General features: G+C 40.8%; 1 protein-coding gene across 1 annotated transcript in view; it reads left to right on the top strand.

The window, feature by feature from the left end:
• Positions 1-322: 322 nt before the first annotated feature.
• Positions 323-18,476, top strand: part of SNX4 (sorting nexin 4) — a 34,017-nt gene continuing 15,863 nt past the window's right edge. The window contains 7 exon segments of the mRNA XM_052792673.1: positions 323-751; positions 753-869; positions 1,860-1,975; positions 12,398-12,536; positions 12,613-12,762; positions 13,851-13,898; positions 17,841-17,896. Coding sequence (XP_052648633.1) covers positions 356-751; positions 753-869; positions 1,860-1,975; positions 12,398-12,536; positions 12,613-12,762; positions 13,851-13,898; positions 17,841-17,896 — 1,022 coding nt within the window. The 5' untranslated portion in view covers positions 323-355.

The following is an 18,476-nucleotide window of genomic DNA, read 5'->3' as shown; positions in this document are numbered from 1 at the left end:
AAACGCCAACACAGCATGACCGAGTCCTTCGCTGCTTGTAAAGGACTGAGAGTGGGGAAACAACGGGCTGGCGGGCTTTAAAAAAATAACCCGAGCTGCCTAGTGTTAGCAAACACCCTGTGGGAAAGTTAATAGCTGCTGAAAGAGACTCTATAAAACAAAATGACAAGTTGTCCTGCTACGGACGAAAGATGAGACGCGGCACGGGCGCATCAGAAACTCTTCGGTGACCCGAGCACCGAGAGGAACAACAACAAAAATGAATCCTAGACATCAACATTTACGCCTGTATGGGTGAGGATGAGCGCCCAGGGGACGGCGGAGCTCTGTCCCTCTCCCGGACAGGAGCCTGACGATGCCTGGCTTTGGGCGAGCGGAGCACGTCTTCACCCCCCTGTTCGCGAAGGGGTGCCCACCGCCGGGGACCCAACGAGGCAGGTTTTGGCAGAAAGGCGGGCAGGACGCCAGCAGCCTAGAAAGGGCTTGGATCAAGTCAATCGCCGAGCGCCGGCCGAGGCGGGCGGCAGCGGAGGGCCGGGGAAGGAAGGCCGAGGGCCGGCGGGCTCCGCCTCGCCTCAGCCCGCCTCGCCTCAGCCCCTCGCCGGCCGGCCGCCTCACCCAGCGCCCCGGCGGCGGCCGTGGGCAGCGCCGGCCCCCGGGCGGACGCTCGCCCCCGCCCCGGCCGCTCTCTCTAGGACCTGCGATGAGTTTGCCCGCCGGAGCCGGCCTCAGCGCCTGCGCGGAGGGAGGCGGCCGAGCCCCTTATCCCCATGGAGAGCGCCGAGGCCGAGCCGAGCGATAGCCGCCCGGAGGAGGACGGCGCCGCGCCCCGCAGCGGCCTCCCGCCTCCGGAGCAGCCCGTAGCCACGGTGAGGGTGCGGGGGGTGGCGGCGGCGGTGGCGGCGGCGGGGCGGCGTCCCCCCGCCGCGGGCCGCCGGCCTTGGCACGGCCTACTCCGCCGGGGCCGAGCACCGGGCTTTCCTGAGCGTACTGCCCGGCCGCCGCGCCGCCGGCGGCGGGGCGGGCGGGGAGGGGTGCGGGGCTCGGCCGGCGCGGGCAGGCCGGGGCCGGGCGGTAGCCCAGCGCTGCTCGCCGCGGCGGGAAGGGGCTACAGGTGGGACGAGCCCTCCCTCCGCCTGCCCGGGGTCGAGCCCCTGCCCGGGGCCGAGACTGTGCAGCCCGACCCTCCGAGCTGCGGGGTTCTCCTTCCAGCCCCATTGTGGCCGGTGTCAGAGAGCTTTGTGTACCGTCTGCCCTCGTCCCTAGTGCCAGATTATTACTTTTATTTATTGTTATTAGTTATCTTCTCAATTTGCCTCCCCCTTAATTTCACAAATAAATCCCCCTCCCTGCTCAATTCGGCTCTGCCTTTCCAGGGTGGGCACGTGAGAGATTAAAAGAAAAACATCTCGGTCCGGATGTATTCTGTTTCCTGTGGAAGGGGAGAGGTGGTTACGTGTGTCCCAGGTGTCCTGAGGAGGAATTCACCAGTAGTAGGGAAGTGTGTGGGTAGAAAGTACTAGGGTTGGTTTGTTTGTTTTTAAAAAAAGTTACTTTGTTACCTGTAAGGAAAAATATTTCTCTTTTTCTGTATCTTCCCGGCTCATGATAGCTTTTGGTATCCCAAGTTGTCTGTTTGTTGACTTTGGGTTTTTTACCCAAAAGCAGGTTTTCTGTTTTCATTTACAAATGTGATACAGAACATAGGTATAAAATGAAACCCTGCCAAAGCCTGTATCCTATAGAGAGCTGTCTTATTTGAATGAATGTGGTGTGGGAGAAGGGAGGGTAGGGCTAGTAGTAGCCTTTGCCCTGCATGGCTAATGTTACATGAATCTTTATTTTCCTCCTCTGAAAAGATGGAAGACTGTTTGGCAAAAAAAATGGAAATCACTGTTTCAGAAGCTGAAAAACGGACTGGGAGAAATGCCATGAACATGCAAGAAACGTACACTGCTTACCTCATTGAGACAAGGTGGGTGATGAGAGCTCACTCTCAGAGTATGCGGATGTGCCATTCTAAACAGATTCTCCCTCCTTCCACGCCTAAAAATATTCAGGTACAGTTGATGAGAGGATTTAGCTGGTTTGTGATTTGTTACGCAGTTATCACCCTACTCTGGAGGATCTTTTCCTGTGAAAACTTGGCATCTGATCTCCAGTTCGGTACTAATGCTGGTGTTGTGTAACTGTGTACTGTAGTTCTTCATTTGGAGCTAGGTGGAAAAATGTGTGCTTGAAAGATGTTGCTTTAATATGGTGTCAACAACTGCTTGGTTGTTTCTTAGACATGGATTGGATAAATTCATATACATATATATGGGGGTGTATGTGCAGCTTGTGTGTAACAGAGGTTGTGCACTGAGGTCTAAAGTAATGGTTAGGCTTGTTTGAGATCACAAGAATATAAAGAAGTCTCATGACTTATATCATGTGGTCAAAATTTACTGCTCCACTAGTATTTGAAGTGTTTTGCTTGATCTGATCACCACATACTCCTTGTAGATGCTCTGAGGGTTAGGGTTAATTAACTATTTCCTTCCTTCATACTAGCTTGAACTTTCACTGGAGAACTTACTGCCTTCAATCTTCTTGTATTAGCAAGATTAATAATACAAGTATGGTAAACACGCTCGATACCACAAAGTCAACTTGCAATTTTAAGTATTGAGTAGTGAACAAAGCTTTAAAATCTCTTCTAACTTATTGTTACTTCTGAAACAGTCACAGATGATTCCTGTTATGCAGGATCATGTTACTCAGCTGAAGCAAGAATTTCAAAATCAGACTTTATTAGGAGTTTTGTGTCTTTCTTTTTTTATATTAACAGTTTTAACCTTTGGGCCTTGCCTTGGGAATGATCTGCTGTATAGATAAAACCTTCTGAAACAAAGCAGTTGCATTTTGCAAAGACTCTGAAGAGTTCAAATTGTAATACTGTCACATAGGTCTTCTAGTTACTGGTTAAGAGGCTTCTTGGCTTGTTTAACTGATGAAGGTACACACCAATCACACTGACTGCAGGCCTGCTGGGATACATTTACTATATTTTTGCTAAGCTTTAAGAATAAAATCCCAAATAGACGTACATTATATTTTTCAAATATTGTAGCTCTTTGGCAGTTGCTCAGATGTTTAAAAAAAATACTTTCACAGTTTTTTGATATTAAAGCTTACATCTTCTCACATAAGTAATGTTATTTTTCTTTTAATGATATTTCTGAAGGAAAAGAGAAGAAAATCGGAATCATTGGTGTCTAACTGTGATGTGAAGTGTACTCTGGGGGCATCTTTATGTAGCCCCAGAACATGCTGACTGCATCTCCTTTCCCAGTCATCCTTACGTTACTTCAGACTCGCTCCTGCTGGTCTTTCCCAGTGGTTCTTTCATAGTGGCAAAACTGTATTTTGCTGCCCAGATTGCTTTCTTTCATTAAGATTTATTTTATTCTGTGGTCAGCAAATACCAAGACCAATTACATGTTTGTCACAGAACTATTGAAAATGTGGGTTTGTCACATCTCTAATAAAATAGGTTCTCTATTCCTTTTGCTGAGAAAGCAAAATTCTTGCATAAATATAATTGGTGGCTATTAAATGTGCTTCCTGCTGAGCCTCTAGCTGTAGGTGGGCTTCACAGCAATTTGTCTGTGGGTAATAGGATATTTTGTAGCTGAAGAATAAAACTCGGTTTATAGTAATATAAAAGGAATACCGCTTAATAATAGTTGCATTAGGTTTATGTGAACTGGGGTTCTGCCATTACTGTTATCTAGGATTTAATTTCAGTTTGAATTGAGGAATTGCATCTGGGTGAATAAGAGACACAAGATGGATGCAATTACAACCACTGTGTATTTGTTACAGAACAGGAGCTGAGTACCTAAACTTTTAACATGTTGGTTTCAGTAGTGCTGGTGAAACTGTTTTCAAAATGCAAGTGATGGCATTGCTTCCTTTTTCTTTTCGAAATGAATTTATTACTATTCTCACATTTTCATGTGACTTTTGTTGATTCTTTTTTTTTTTAAGTGATATTATACCTTGACGTAGATCTGTTTCTTTGAGACAAAACAAATTCCGCTGCTGTAGACTGCAGAGCCTCAGCAAATTCCAAGGGTCATGCTTCCTGAAAGCATCCCCTTTCTGCATTAGCTAATTAGATTTGTGGTGAGCTATTTCTGTTCAATTAGTTATTTCTATTCAATTAGTCTTGAAGTCAGTTTGTTTCACAGTTTCCGTTGAACTATACTGTTATTTAAAAATAACTTAGTTTTTATGTTCTCCCTGTGAGAACAGAGGAACGCATCCACCTCTTTGTGGGAAATGGCATTAAGGCAAGTACAAATTCTTATCATTAAGATGTGTAGCTAAATACTTCTTCTTGAGATGCAGGTGCTCAGCGTATCACTTGCTTTCTGTAAGGGAAATTGCAAATATCCAGGACCTCACTTAAATTTAGACTTGCTTACCTGTTAGAAATTTAGGCAGCTGTGTCTTTTACCAGAGTCTGCATGAAACTACAAGAACTGAGATAGTATAAAACACAAAATTTGACTCCTGTTCTTGTACCCGTTGTTTTTCATGACAGAGCTGAAAGTTAATCAGAATGCAGAGCACCTCTATGTGCTCTGTGTTGATGGACTTTTAATTATAGTACATACAGGGATACCTTTTTTTCCTGTTTTCCTTTAAAGTAAAATATTTCTTCTTTAGTAGTAGGACACTTCCATTTAGTTAACTTTGCTTCTGTCCCTGCTGACTTTCAGATCCCTAGCCTGGTGGTCCTGGTCACACAGTATGATGACTAGAGTGTGTTATTTGGGTGGGGTTTTTTTTAATGTGGCTTTAGGAAAAAGTAACACAACCTTGTGCAGCCTCATAGCTGACTACTTAATAGCAGGATCCCTGGTTTCCAGCCCTACTGGTCTTTCCTTCCTTTTGAAGTAATTTGACAGAGTGGCTCAGTATATTTCCTTGTTATTCCCCCAGTATGGCTGGAGAAGTTCCTAATCTTATTTCTGCTTTCAGGATTTGGAAAGTTTTCCATTAGTTAAATTGTGACATGAGCGATACCTGCTTCTCCCTTAAGACCTTGGATTGCCCATCCAAAGCGTAAGGACTTCTAAAGAGAGTTTCTGTGAGAGAAATGAACTTGGAAATCAGTAGCCAGCCAGGTCACAGTTCAGTGGTAGCAGTGCTGCACCATGGGACTTCAGGAGTTTTTCCTTTGTTACGATTTGTTTGAGTTCCTTTCCCAAAGTCTTCTGTTCCATGTTGGGCTAGCTGAAGAGCCCAGGCATGCGTTTCCTGGGGAGAGGCACAGAATGAATGCCTGCAGAGGTATGTTTTCTTCTGATAAAACAACAAAATGCGGATTTTGGTCACTGAGAGTCAGGAAGACTTGTCTGCTCCGTCCAAAGGAGGTACAAGGGGAAAAAAGAAGAAAGTCTGAATTCAGCAAGAGCTTTAAACAGGGGAGAGTCAGGAGGTGAAATAAGATGAAGGAGGTGAAAACTTACTTTACTGCTGATTTTTACTTAATTGATACTATGAATCATTAACCTGGCTAGTAGATGTCTATTTTAGTTAAATACAGCAAACTGGGTGACAGTATTTTAAAAAAAAACAAAAAACAAAACACCTGGCTGTGAAAAATCCTCTGGCAAGAGAACTGCCTCTTCCTCATGTCATCATACAGCTTGTCAGGTAACTTCTGGTGTCTTACAAAGCACGTAGTTGATCTGTAATGATTGCTCTTCTGTCTGTTGAGAGGCCTAGATACAGAGACCATTTCCAAATAGCTAATGGAAAAAGTTTCTCAGCCCTCTAAAATGGAGAGTGAACCTTGTCCGCTGTAGGAGAGTGGAATTGTCACTTCTTGTACACTGGAAGGTCAAAGGCTGAAAGCAAAGTTACTGCTTCTGCGATTGAAGAGGTGATTGTTTTTACAAGGAAATAAACCGATGTATTTCCTTCTCGTCTGATTTAATATTTTGCAGCCATTCCTCTTTTTACTGCATTGAGAATTGTTTAATGGCTCATTTAAGATAATTAGTTTTAAATGGGAAATGGGAAGAGGTTAATTAGGTGGACTAAAGTTTTCACATTGGCACTTTGAATTAAGGCAAATGAACATGACTTTTGGTGTAATGTAATCTTCTAATCACTTATGATAACATCAGTTATGAATGTAAAAGCTGAATGTTTCAATTTTGTCTTTTAATTTTTTTTCAGGCAAGTTGGTTCATTCAATGAATAACTTGCATTGTTAAAACTGTACTTAGAGGGGAAACATATGGTTTTCCTGCCTGAAGACTGTACAAGTATTATATTGTGTTTTTAAAACCAAAATAAATTGAGAAGTTTGACTGAATGTCAACAAGTGATTATAATCTTAATTGAAACTGGTCTGCAGTACTTGCATTTAATGGTGGAGTTCATAATGTGGTCTAAAAAATTAGATGGTAATGAAGGTATTAAGTGTAATGAGTACCTTTGTGGATTTCTACTTCCTTTCTGGAACGGGGTTCCTGGGGAGAAATGCTCTTGTAATTGGTGATATTTTATGGTCTCATATGTAACCAGGTGGAGACACTTTTGGTGTGATTAAAAAAAATTATTTCTCTCATCTTGCTTGCCCGTCCCAAATCCATCCATGCAGTTTCAGACTCTTATTACCTCGTTTAAAAGGCAGTGGTGTGGACGCAGGCTTATAATTGAGGGCTGTATAGTACTTTCCCACCACAGCTTTGCAAAGAATTTTGCTGCTCCCCTCCTTTACCCAACTCAGCAGCATTGTGTGCTCTAAAGAGCAGAATCTGGCTGCTTTTACTTTTGCCTGAGCGTAAGGGGGAATCTTAAACTAGTATTAATAATTTCGAAATGTGTCTTAAATTTATTTGAGTGGGTTAATTTAAAAAGCATAGCTGCTTTGCTGGGTGCTGCACAGCTGCCCTCCTGAAATGTCTTCCCCTTCCGGTCACTAAAAGTCACTAAACTGAAGTTTCACAGCCTGTTGAAAAAAACGACTAGAGCAGGTGCTGCTAGTGGCAGAGGCAGCAGGGATTTCCGTCCTGCAGAGAAGGGACAGTGTGGTGGCAGACTCTTGCTGAGGTGCAACTGTTAGGGTTCAGCTTTTTGCAATGGGATGTTGGGCAAGGAAGAACATCCAGGCATTTCTCTGGACAAATGTCTATCTACCTGTTTTGCTGTCCCATTTGCTCCCTTTACCTGTTGTCTCTTAACTGCTTTTCACCCCAAACAAGAACTGTGTTATATAAAGATTAAAAACAACAACTACAACCAAAAAAGGCAGCATTCTCACTTCTAAGACAGTGAGAATAAATGTATGTTAGAATAAAAGAAGTAAGTGTGATCTGAGAAGAGAAATAACATCAGGCTGCTTAACACAGACTATGTTGAGGAGGTTGTGTCAGATGCCATCTGTTTAAAAAAGAACAAATTATGCAGGCAGGTTTGACCTTCAAGATTCTCTAGTAGTAATTTAACCTTTTTCTTCAGGGTATAATGTGAGGCTTGTGTGTCCTTCATAAGGGTTGTAAAGCTTGATTAACTTAGACTTAGGGAAGCCTAGCCTGTTGTCTGCAGATCTGCTTTGTCAGAATAAATTGACAGTAGGCTTTAGATCTAGCAAACTTCCTTAGTTTCTTCAGTGTGGGCAGGGAAGATGTGGTGAGTGGCATGATCTGGTATGGCAGTCTGCTTCCTTCCGCCTTCAGTTCTTGAGGCCTCTTGTGGATGTAAAACTTTAAGTAACAGGGTGCCTGCATCTCCGTTGTGGAGTAGTAGTGCTTTGTTCTGCTGTAGGACTACGCTTCTTTATAAAGCTGTGGTCCTTCCCTGCCGAAGTACTACGTTCCTAGATGACCTTTCAAAATTTTGGTTCCTATTTAATTTTCTGCTTGATATTTGTGTGTGTGGACTGAGATGTTACTACTCTGATGATTGTTTTTTAAATAACTGATGTGTTCTTGTTAATTCCGACAAATACAAAGCTGATATAGCAGGCATGTTGAGAAATCTTTTGCACAGTTAAGGCTCCACATGGTCTTTGCTGCTTCTAGTTTATAATTAACTCTGCAAAACAGTCATGAAGCATTAAGAGCATAACTTACACTGGAACGTTCTTTTGTCAGAAGGCTGTGATCTCTTACAATGACAGCTTACCGATGATGGTGTGTTGACCTGAACCCTTACAAATGATAAATGGACTGCTATACTATTAAAATATGTGACGATCCTATTGGTGTATTTGCCTTCCTTCAGTATTTGTAGGATAGGAACGTCAAATGTAAGTGCGTTCTCTTCTAACCTGTAATCCGTACTATGGAAGTAGAGTATATGTAGTTCCCCAGACTTGAATCTGTGAAGTCACTTTTAAATTTATAAAGACATTCTTCTTGATTTCATTTCTTTTTCTCCTGTTAGTTTGTAGCAGAGCACTATTCTTTAGTTCTTTTCTCACACCTGTGGTGTTAAAACTGTTGAAACTTACTAAATGATAATGTGACTCCCTTGATTGCAGGAATTGGGAGTTCTAAGAAAAATACGGATCAACTTTTACATGATAAAGCTGACTAGGCAAAAATGGGTGTGTGCAGGAATGGCAGGCGAGAGCAGGATGAGTTAAGGCAGATCAACTGTGGAAGACAAGTTACCTAACTTTATACTACTAATGTATATTACTGTAATTGTATTTGGTATGAAAGTGCTATATTGAGGCCACTTACAAATGCATACTACCAAAATTCGGGATAGTTCTTTTCTAACATCTTGTGAAGTTGTACTTCTGCTGAAGTGCACTTGAAAGTGGAGTAGGAATGTCTGGATCAGAAACTTACTTGAAAGATAAACTCCTTTTCATCCTTCTCTGTGCTGACCTCATTGATGTTAGAGGTTATTCAGAAAGTGATAAATACACGATCAGACTTGCATTTCATTGGGAATTGATTGGGTTAGAGGCAGAAGACAACACTTAAGTACACACTGTGTTGAAACGAAACAGCCAAATGAACTTTTCCAAATACTTCATATTCAGGAGGTTGAAAACTTTATATTTGAAGTTGCCCATGGCAGTGTAAGCGCATAGAATAGGTTAAGTGGAGATGAAAAATAATTGTGGCTAGCAGTACTTTTCCTTAGGGGCTCATATTGACAAGAAAAATAGGAATGATATTTAGAAAATAAAGTGAACTGTTCTTGCAGTTTACCTTTGGTGATAACTTCTTAAGCCTCTGTAACTCTGAAATGTGTTGGGCTGCCATAAACTGTCAGTAGTGTATGCACACCTAGCCTGCCTCTAGTTATGAGGTGATGCATTCAGTCTTAAACTTCAGTTAAATTTTTAAAAAAAAAGATGAATAATGAAACTCTCCTGTTACAGAAAAATGAAAACTGGAAAGAAGAGCTAGTTAAACACAACTCATGTGCCAATCCCAGTGTTGCATTTGCTGTGTCCGGGAAGTGGTTATGCATAGGAGTGATGGAGACATTTAATAGCAATGGACCAAATGTATCCTGCAGTGGTTTTTTTCTTGCTCTCTTTCTTGTCTGATAGAACATCCATTATATTACGGAGAACTCCTTGTTCCAGATCTGAGATCTGAATCTGTAATCTTCCTGCCTTTAGAGTAAGGGTGGCTGCAGCATTCTTCACTCTGTGCAATGTGTCTGCCTAGCTCTAGGTGAGTCTCCGGTGCCTTCCTGCTGGCACAGCAGCATCTATATCTGCAGCACAGGTGGGTCCTCCTGGGATGTGGCTGAATTCTCAGTGCAGTTCTGGCTTGTGTTTTTCTCATCTCCCTGTTCATGTTTGCTTGTGCAGTATGTTCTCAGACAGGGTCCACATAATCTATGATGTATTGATGGTGGCAGTCTTGCTTAAGGGTTGATAATAACCCATGCAGAAGTAGTACTCTTGAAACCCGTGGTGTAGGTCAGTGCAACTGGTTGATAGCTGCTGAAGCTGGAGATTAAAAGGATCCCTAATTCTGAAGTACTTTTTGTGTGAGTGTCTTGAATGGCCAGATTGTTTACCAAACCCTGCTGGGAGTTTCTCTTCTAGGAAAGTGAGGTTTGCGCCTTCAGCTGTCAACTAAACAACTTATCTTCTGGGGCATAGTAGCTTAATTCTTTATCTATTTAAATTTACCTCCAACTCGGCAATAGTACAATCACTAGATACCTGCTTTTAGCTGAAGTGTTCTTGAAATGTTTAAATTGTGCAAAGTTTGTGTAGAGAGGAATGCTGCATAGCCTGTCAAACTGAGCTTACCCTCTTCAAAACTCTGGGGTTGCAGTTGCAACTTCGTTGGATTGAAATACTCTAATAGGGAAGAATTCTGTGGGATGTTGGCAGTGCAATTCAGTGGCTGTCAGCAGTGTGCTCACCTTGTTTTCTTAAGTCAGTCTCAAACAGTTTTAATCTGCAGCAGTTTGTGGTGAATGCTTATGAATACATCCTTTTTTTGTTCTTCCTTGTGAAATTTTTTTTTTTCTACAAATTCAGTCACCTGGAATAAATGTCCTTTCCACAAGGCAAGGATAGATACAGAGAAAATGTTCTGCCTTACTCATTTAAAGTTCCTTTTGCATAATTCTGTATTACATTACTTCAACCTCAAGATGAAACCATGCTTATTATTTATTTTTTATTTATTTATTTATTTTTTTAAACGAGGCTGTAGGAAGGCTGCTCCTCTGTAATGAGAGTTCAGAAATGGATGACAAAAGCTTCTTGTATTTTGTTTAAATGTATCAAATAATTTGGGCTGCTCTGGAGCGGGATTGGGTTATTTTTTTTTCAGTAAGGTCATTAGAAATCCAACCCTGTAGGTTAAGAATAGCTTAAAAAATCAATAATTTGTGTGCTATTTAGATGTTTTTAAAACTTTACTCCAGAAAGCTCTTGTGAGTTCAAGAACTGTATAGCCTGAATTCTGCTGGAAGAAATAATGTAGTCCCCTGTTCTGCTGAGTACCATATGAGTAAGTACTTGTAGTTCATACCTTACTGTGCCCATTTCTGGGCTCCCCAGTACAAGAAGGATGTGGACATACTGAATCAAGTCCAGTGAAGGGCCGTGAAGATGATTACAGGCTTGGAGTGTCTGATGTGCAAACAGAGGCTGAGAAATGGGGTTGTTCAGCCTCTGAAAGAGAGAGCTCAGGGTATCTTAGCAATGTGTATCAATACCTGGTGGGGGAGGTAAAGAAGATGCAGTCAGGCTCTTTCTGTGATGTACAGAGAGAGGATAAGAGGCAGCAGCTCTGGATGTGGCTCTGAGCAACCTGCTTTGAGCAAGAGAGTTGGACTACAGACGTGCAGAGGTCCCTTCCAACCTCAACTAATCTGTGATAATCTCATAACATAGTTAATACTGTTTCATGTAGGTTTATGCTAGTGCTTTGTGTGCTAATTAGTCACTTAATATAAGAACTAAGGTAGACATAGACATCGATGGTTTCTGTTAAGTGCCTCATATGAATTCTCTCTTTGTGTTTATTCTGGCATATGCTAACTACCAAGAAGCGTTACTGACCTGATGCTTATTTTATGATATTGCGAAGTATTTCTGTTGCTTTAAATGTCTTGTGTGAAGGATGACTTTTTTTCAAGTTTTTATGTTACTTTTCAATCCTAAAATATTCCATGATTTCTCCTTTTATAGTAACATAAAATCCTTTAAGCCCTTGCTAGGTGATGTTGGCTTTAAGTTTTCAACAAATTTTTCAGCTGCATCAATTTTGTACCTGCTTACCCTATCTTTAGCTAGTTTGTTAGACTACATATCCTTAGTCCTTAAATATAAAAAGATATCACTTTGAACAAAAATATTGAAGTGCTTTGAAACTTGCTACATTTTTCTAAAAATATCCTTTAAAATTTCTTAATATTTTTAAAGTTATATTTTTAACTATTCTAGCTGTTGCAGGCAAGACAATTTTTATCCTCTGAAGTGAAGACTCTCCCATTGAATAGTAAATTCCTTCTTGTAATATTCTGTATCCTTCAGCTGCTCATGAAATTGTGCTGGCTTGCAGCCCAACATTGTTCCAAGCGAAATCTGTCTAATTCTGTAGCGATGTGAACTAAGTCACTTGTGTGACTATTTACTTGACTGTGACCTACCTGTCTGTTTGTGGTGTGATGAAAATGTGTTGACTTTTCCTGTGTTCCTAAAAAATTTGAGTACAGTCAGGCAGAAATTATAAATATTTTTAAATGAAATGTGTAGACATGGAATTAATTAAGGTTACTTTAGATTATGGGCAAGTTATGCAGTAACTTTAGGGCCTTTGCTATAATTGTACTGATGGTATGAGGGAGAAGGCAATAGCTTACTAATGCTCAAATTTGCTGTTTTATTTTTCAGAGCTGTTGAATCCCAGAGTGAGGGACAGTGTGCCCCGGTGGACTCCCTATGGCGACGTTACAGTGAATTTGAGTTGTTGAGGAATTATTTGTCAGTTACCTATCCACATATTGTTGTTCCACCTTTGCCAGAAAAAAGGGTAAGGAAGCTGAGGCTGTGGCTTGCCTTGTATTGTTTGTTATTTGTTTACTATTAACACTCTTCTGTTTAAATAGGCTGACTTTGTTTGGCATAAGCTATCAGCAGATAATATGGATCCAGATTTTGTGGAAAGAAGAAGAATCGGTTTGGAAAACTTCTTGTTACGTGTGGCTTCACATCCTGTTCTTTGCCAAGACAAAATCTTTTATTCATTTTTAACGCAGGTATAGTAAAGTGATGTCCTTTCTAAATACATTCTTTAGTGATTGTTTAAGATAATGTTCTTTTGCTCTTCTTCCCTCCCATTGACCCATAGCTTGTTCTGTGTCTAGAAGGAGGATAGACAACATGAATAAACTTGAGGCGGAAAAGGCTTGTCCATCTAAAATCTTAACAGCCCACTGCAGTTGTACAATTGGCCTTCTAATGTACCTTATGACTTTTTTCCAGTCTAGTTTTAAGGCTCCTAAGAGAGTATTTCTACCTCTTTGGAACAGCATGTTGGGAAAGTTTCCCTAGGGCTAAAGCTGAAATAGTTAGCATGCTATACTGCTGGCTGCAGAGACAGTACTGGCTTCCAATTCACTTTTTGGATATCCATTTCTTTAGCTTTGCGGTTTGAATCATGATCCATTCACATGTGTCGTGGTCCAAAACCAGTACAATATGTTACCGCAGAAGTTGTGATCCAATTGTCAGCTAAAGCTTTGCATTCTGCAGTTTTCAACTTTAGGAGATGTTGGATGTGGGTTTTTTTTCTGTGCTTTGATGAGAGATTCCCAAACAGCAGACTGAGCAGATAAATTTACTGCAGCACAGTATAGTATGTAGATGAACCAGTGTATGGAAACTGAAAACAGTGGACAACCAACCTCTACACATAAACGAGGTGATTGCATGTGTGCTGTAAACAGTTGTCACCTGTATGTTCTCTGTATGCTCCCTGCCTCAAGCTGCAAAGGTCCTTGGAGCTGCTGATAATCTAATAGGTAATAGATGATAACTACCCTTCTTTCTAAAGAGCTGAGCTACTTCTTTAGACAAAGTTGTGTGGCTCCAGCCCCCAGTTGATAGAATGAGGTAATTGAGTAGTGAAGAGGAGAGAGTTTTGGGGGGGGAGGTTAGTATGTAAGCACAACATAATGACATGTTATTCTTAACCCACATTCTTGAAAAGACATGGGGAAGGTAGCTGAGGCAGACCCAGGCTTACTGGAGAAGCTCTTCTGATATAGGGACTGATACAGGGACTTGCAAAAGCTGCGGCACTCTTAAATCACTCTAACAGAACATTCTTTTCTGGTATTTTTAGGAGGGTGGATGGAAGGAAATGGTGAATGAGACTGGATTTCAGTTAAAGGTAATTACTGTAATTGTTTGTCTCATGACTGCTGTGACACAGAAGTACTCCAGGAAACTTGTTTTAGGCTATTTATGAAAGACTGTTTGCTGTTAGAATGATTTAAAGGCATTGCTTTATGTATACTTCTAACTACAAAAAACAGCGGTGTTTTTAGCCTATAATAGGTGAGACTTCAGTTGTTAAGTTCTCTAGCAGGCTTGTTAATGTGTGGCTGTGTTTGATGCTTAACCTTGTAATTCTGGTAGTAACGTGGAATTATGATCCTTATAAGCTTTAAAACTAATGAACTTGAGCCCATAGCAGTACTTACGTATGTTGTTAGTTTAGCATCGTTTTAAAGGTGGGTGTCAGATTTAGCCTGGTAAGAGGTGCAGGGTGTCAAAAAAAGAAAAGGCAAGCAAAGGGGTCTGAACTGTAGAACTTCTCTACAAGGATAAGCGCTGAAAGGGACTAAAGCAGATGGATTTGGTGGCCCCTAACTGTTTAACAATGTGTCTTGAAGTAGCACTATCCCCATTGAGAACAGTGAGTTTATGGCTGGGTAAACTGGTGGAAGACTTGCAGGAATAAATGATCAAAGGTCGTGGGTCTGTGCAGGACAAGAATCTGTGAGAAGCTGATAGATTGCTGGGCTATGCCTGGAAAAGTTACTATATGGAGACAAATACTGAGCTTTTGTTTCATTGTAACATGAGCAACTCTCATGAAATCACAACTGAAAACTAGGTGGATTATGAAGAATTATTCTGAATAGTGAGAGCTAAAGAAAATCACTGGTTCTCTTATCCTCAATGCCCAAGGGACTTTAATACTGACACTTAATGTTGATAACTTAAGTTGACAATAATTCTCTTCCATCATGGTAGGGCTTGCATATTGCTTGTATTCATAATGCAAAAAATGTAAAGCTCTCAAGCTGTGTTTTCCTAGTCAACACATCTTTATTTCAGCCTACGCTCATAGGAGTTCAGAAAGTTTGTACTGGCAGGGTATGTTCAGGAGTGCACACAGTGGTGTGTGTATGAAAGAAAACTCATAGCAGAATGCTGAGAATACTTGCCTAGCTGAAACCATATTGTAGATTAAATGAGAGATGAGCGATTCCTGTTTTCCTTCTAGATTTGATTGTGTGTATAGTTTCCCTTTTACAGTTCCTGTTTCCTTAGGAAAGAAAAACAACTTTTTGCAAAAGCCTGGGAAAAAGCATCTTTCCTTTATTCAACATCTGAAGTATAAACCCCTCAGGATTGGAGGTTATTTAGCACTACACTGGAGGATAAACCTCTATTCACTACATGTCTTAGATTAGAATCAGACCACTGGTTTATGTGCTGCTGCTGTCTCTGCTGCTGATGCATTAAAGCAGGATCTGTCCTTTGTCTCAAAGGGTTTGAACCAGGCTAACTAAACTTTAAATTAGGCATTAATGCAGTATAGCATGTTATAGTTGAATGTTGATGTTGGAAACTTTGTTTACTCTGCCAACTTTATCATTAAATTATGCCTTTCTTCCCTCCCACCTCCAGCACTTAATTTTATTCTTTAAGGGATTTGTCACTTGGGATTTTAACCCTTCCTTTAGGAAGGAGAAAATTCCCCTCTCTCTTTAGTTTACTTAAATGATTATAGGATCATAGTAGGAATTAACTGTCTGAAAACTCCTTGACTGTACCTCATTTGATGGGGAGTTCATCTCTAAAAAGGCTTGTGTGTATTAGTCTTAAATCAAGTTTAAGACTGGACAGACATTTTTCTAACAGCATAACTGAGTGGTGCAAATGCTCAAAAGTGGTGTGTGGGAGTTACTGTGCTGTTAACAGCAAGAAGGAAATAACCTTACTTAGACGGTTGAGCATTGGCAGGATCTTGGTTCCTGCCTGACAGTGCTTGTGTACTGAACTCTTCCTTCAGAGCACTACATGTGTCTGTAACAAAAGGCAAAAACTTACCCTGTAACTGTAATGTAGGAAGTGATCCTTTTCAAGTGTAAACCTGTTGAATGTGCATGCTGTCCCAACAAACTCGAATGGCTTTGGTGCCTGCTGTTTGAACAACAATACAGTATTTTGTGAAATAGCTACTTACAGGGAAGGACTCTGATTTAATGTCAGCATATCTAGGTGGTGTTTGTACTGTTAGAAAATGTGTGAGGAGTACATGTAGGTGCATCTCAATGACCTGAAATCTAACTGGCTTGTGTAATGACTCATGGGGATAGAGCAATGGAGGTCCAAGGCCATAGAAGCCCATGGAGCACTCTGAATAAACATAAAGCCTGGGCTGGGAGCTGGAGTTACTACGGTGTTCTGTGTTCCTTGTGCTATCTTGGGACATGCTTCCCCATGCTGCCTTTGTCTTCCCTTTGCAAGATATTCTTAGAGGAGTGCTGTACATAGCAGTAACAATGAACCTGTTTTCTTCCAATATCAGTCAGTCTTAGTCTTGCCTGTTTCATTTATTTACCTTTTGGTTTGTGGATTATGTTTTGTACTGGTGGTTCGGTGATTGGAAGAAGGACAGCTAAAGTTAGCAAGATTTCCATAAGTACCTGTCATCCTAGTTGCAAGAAAGAAACTGCTTTTCCCTCAACTTGGATGCTCTCCTAAGTGTCCTCCAAATATGGAGGTGGCTCCAGGTGAAAGGAACTTGCAGTGATACTCAAATACAGATATTTTCTGCTCAGCCCCAATGCAGTGGGAGGTGGAACAGTCTCAAACTCTGCCTGTCTCATCTGTAGAAGTTATTGAAAGGGCCCTAAAGGAAGGACTCCATTCTTGGTTTGGGAAAACACTGTGTTCCCTTCACTGTCAAATTCAAAATAGCTCTTCAAGCTCCACATTGACTGTAACAGTGCACAAAATATTCCTGTGTCATATACCAGCACTAACAAATGCTGCTGAAATAACTTCCTGCTAACAGTCGTTGCACAGCCTGTTAGCTAAAAGAGTACACTGTAGGAAATCTGTACACCTCACAAGATGTGTTCATTTATTACTCTTTCACTTAAAAGAGGGATGTTTTGATGAAAAGTAAACTCCAGCCATTTTCCCTGAGTTGGAGTTTTCATGCAGTATAGATGAGCCCTGAGTGAGCTGTATGTAAAATGCCATATAGAAATGAAAAGTTGTGGTGATGTGGGACCTCTGTGGATGAGGCTGGGATCTCTCATCTGTGTTGGTGTCTTATTAAGAGTAAATACCTGTTGCACAGTTTAATCTTCAATTAAACTAAAAAAAACCCCTACAAACTCCTTACAGAGATCCCATACGGCTGTTGCAGTCATTGGTAAACCAACATCTCAAAAAGTAAAGTGGCCAACTACCTTTTTAATTAGGTATTGAACTTTCTTCTGTAGAGTTTTATATATGTTATGATACAGAAAAGAACACTGTATTAAAAATAGCTCTATTCTGATATACAATTTACATATTTTCTGTAAAGCAAGTAATAAAATAAAGGAACACCGTATATAAGATTTTGATTTCACTGGGGAACTTTTCCTAGTAATAAAGAGCATATAGAGGTCACTCTACCACTGGTTTTATTTGGTTTGAAAAATACAAAATAGTTTGTCCATATGGTCTTATGTTACCTAATTGCTTCATCTAAAAAGAATGTAGGGCTGTGTATCTTAACTCCATGATTTGTGTAACATTTTAAGAAGGGACTTTTTTTTTGTGGGATTTGGATTGTACCAGCTTAATTTTAGTGGATGCTGTTTACTTCCTAGTTCACAAAAATAGCTTAGTTTCTTGACTTTTTTAATAAAAAAATCTGACATGCAGGGCAGCTAGTGTCAACTTGTTCAATGTTTGAAGATTTAAATATGCCAGGAAGGCAGGATTTTTTTCTGATGGTGCTGCCAGAAGGCTGAGATTTTTTTTGTCACTGGAATTTAATTGCATTAAATTAACAAAGCTTTTTTTCCCCTTTTTTCAGGCAGATTCCAGATTAAAAGCTCTTAATGCAACATTCAGAGTGAAAAACCCAGACAAGTAAGATTCCACATCCTTCTTCTGTCTCTTTCCCTTTTTCAGTTACAACTGTAACTTCAGATGACAGAATATTCTGTCTCCTTAGAATAAATTCAGAAAGGAAAAATTATCTTTCTGCACTTCAAATCTTAACAGGAGCCCAGTAAGGAGGTAGTGTGAAAAAGTTTGATAAATCGTGTTTTTTAAGAGCAGGAAACATTCAGAAGAATGCCATCACTTTAGGCAAAATGAGTCTTTCATTTTAGCTAGATTAAAAGGAAGGGACAAAAAACCCCCCAGACCAACGGACCCAGAAAAAGAACCTCTTAATATTTGTTTGCAAAGAAATCTTTCCAAGCGTGAACAGAATACAGATTGATAGTAGGTCTTTCCAAAAATTTGCTAGTGTACAATTCTGGATGCGTGCACCCTGGTGTTGCAGTTCATAGTTCTCTTCAAGCTGCCAATTTTCACAGATGCTTTTGGAAGTCTGGAGGTCAGTTCAGCTCTGTTGCAGTTTAGGATGCTCTGGGACAGGCACCAGAGCAATCTGCTGGATTAAAAAACTGGTTAGAAGTGTAAGGGTGTGTGTAGTGGGAGG

The sequence above is a fragment of the Harpia harpyja genome, chromosome 7 (assembly GCF_026419915.1).
Source record: "Harpia harpyja isolate bHarHar1 chromosome 7, bHarHar1 primary haplotype, whole genome shotgun sequence".
NCBI classification, from domain to species: Eukaryota; Metazoa; Chordata; class Aves; order Accipitriformes; family Accipitridae; genus Harpia; species Harpia harpyja.
The sequence above is the reverse complement of the archived record's forward strand: the minus strand, read 5'-3'. Positions and strand labels throughout refer to the sequence as shown.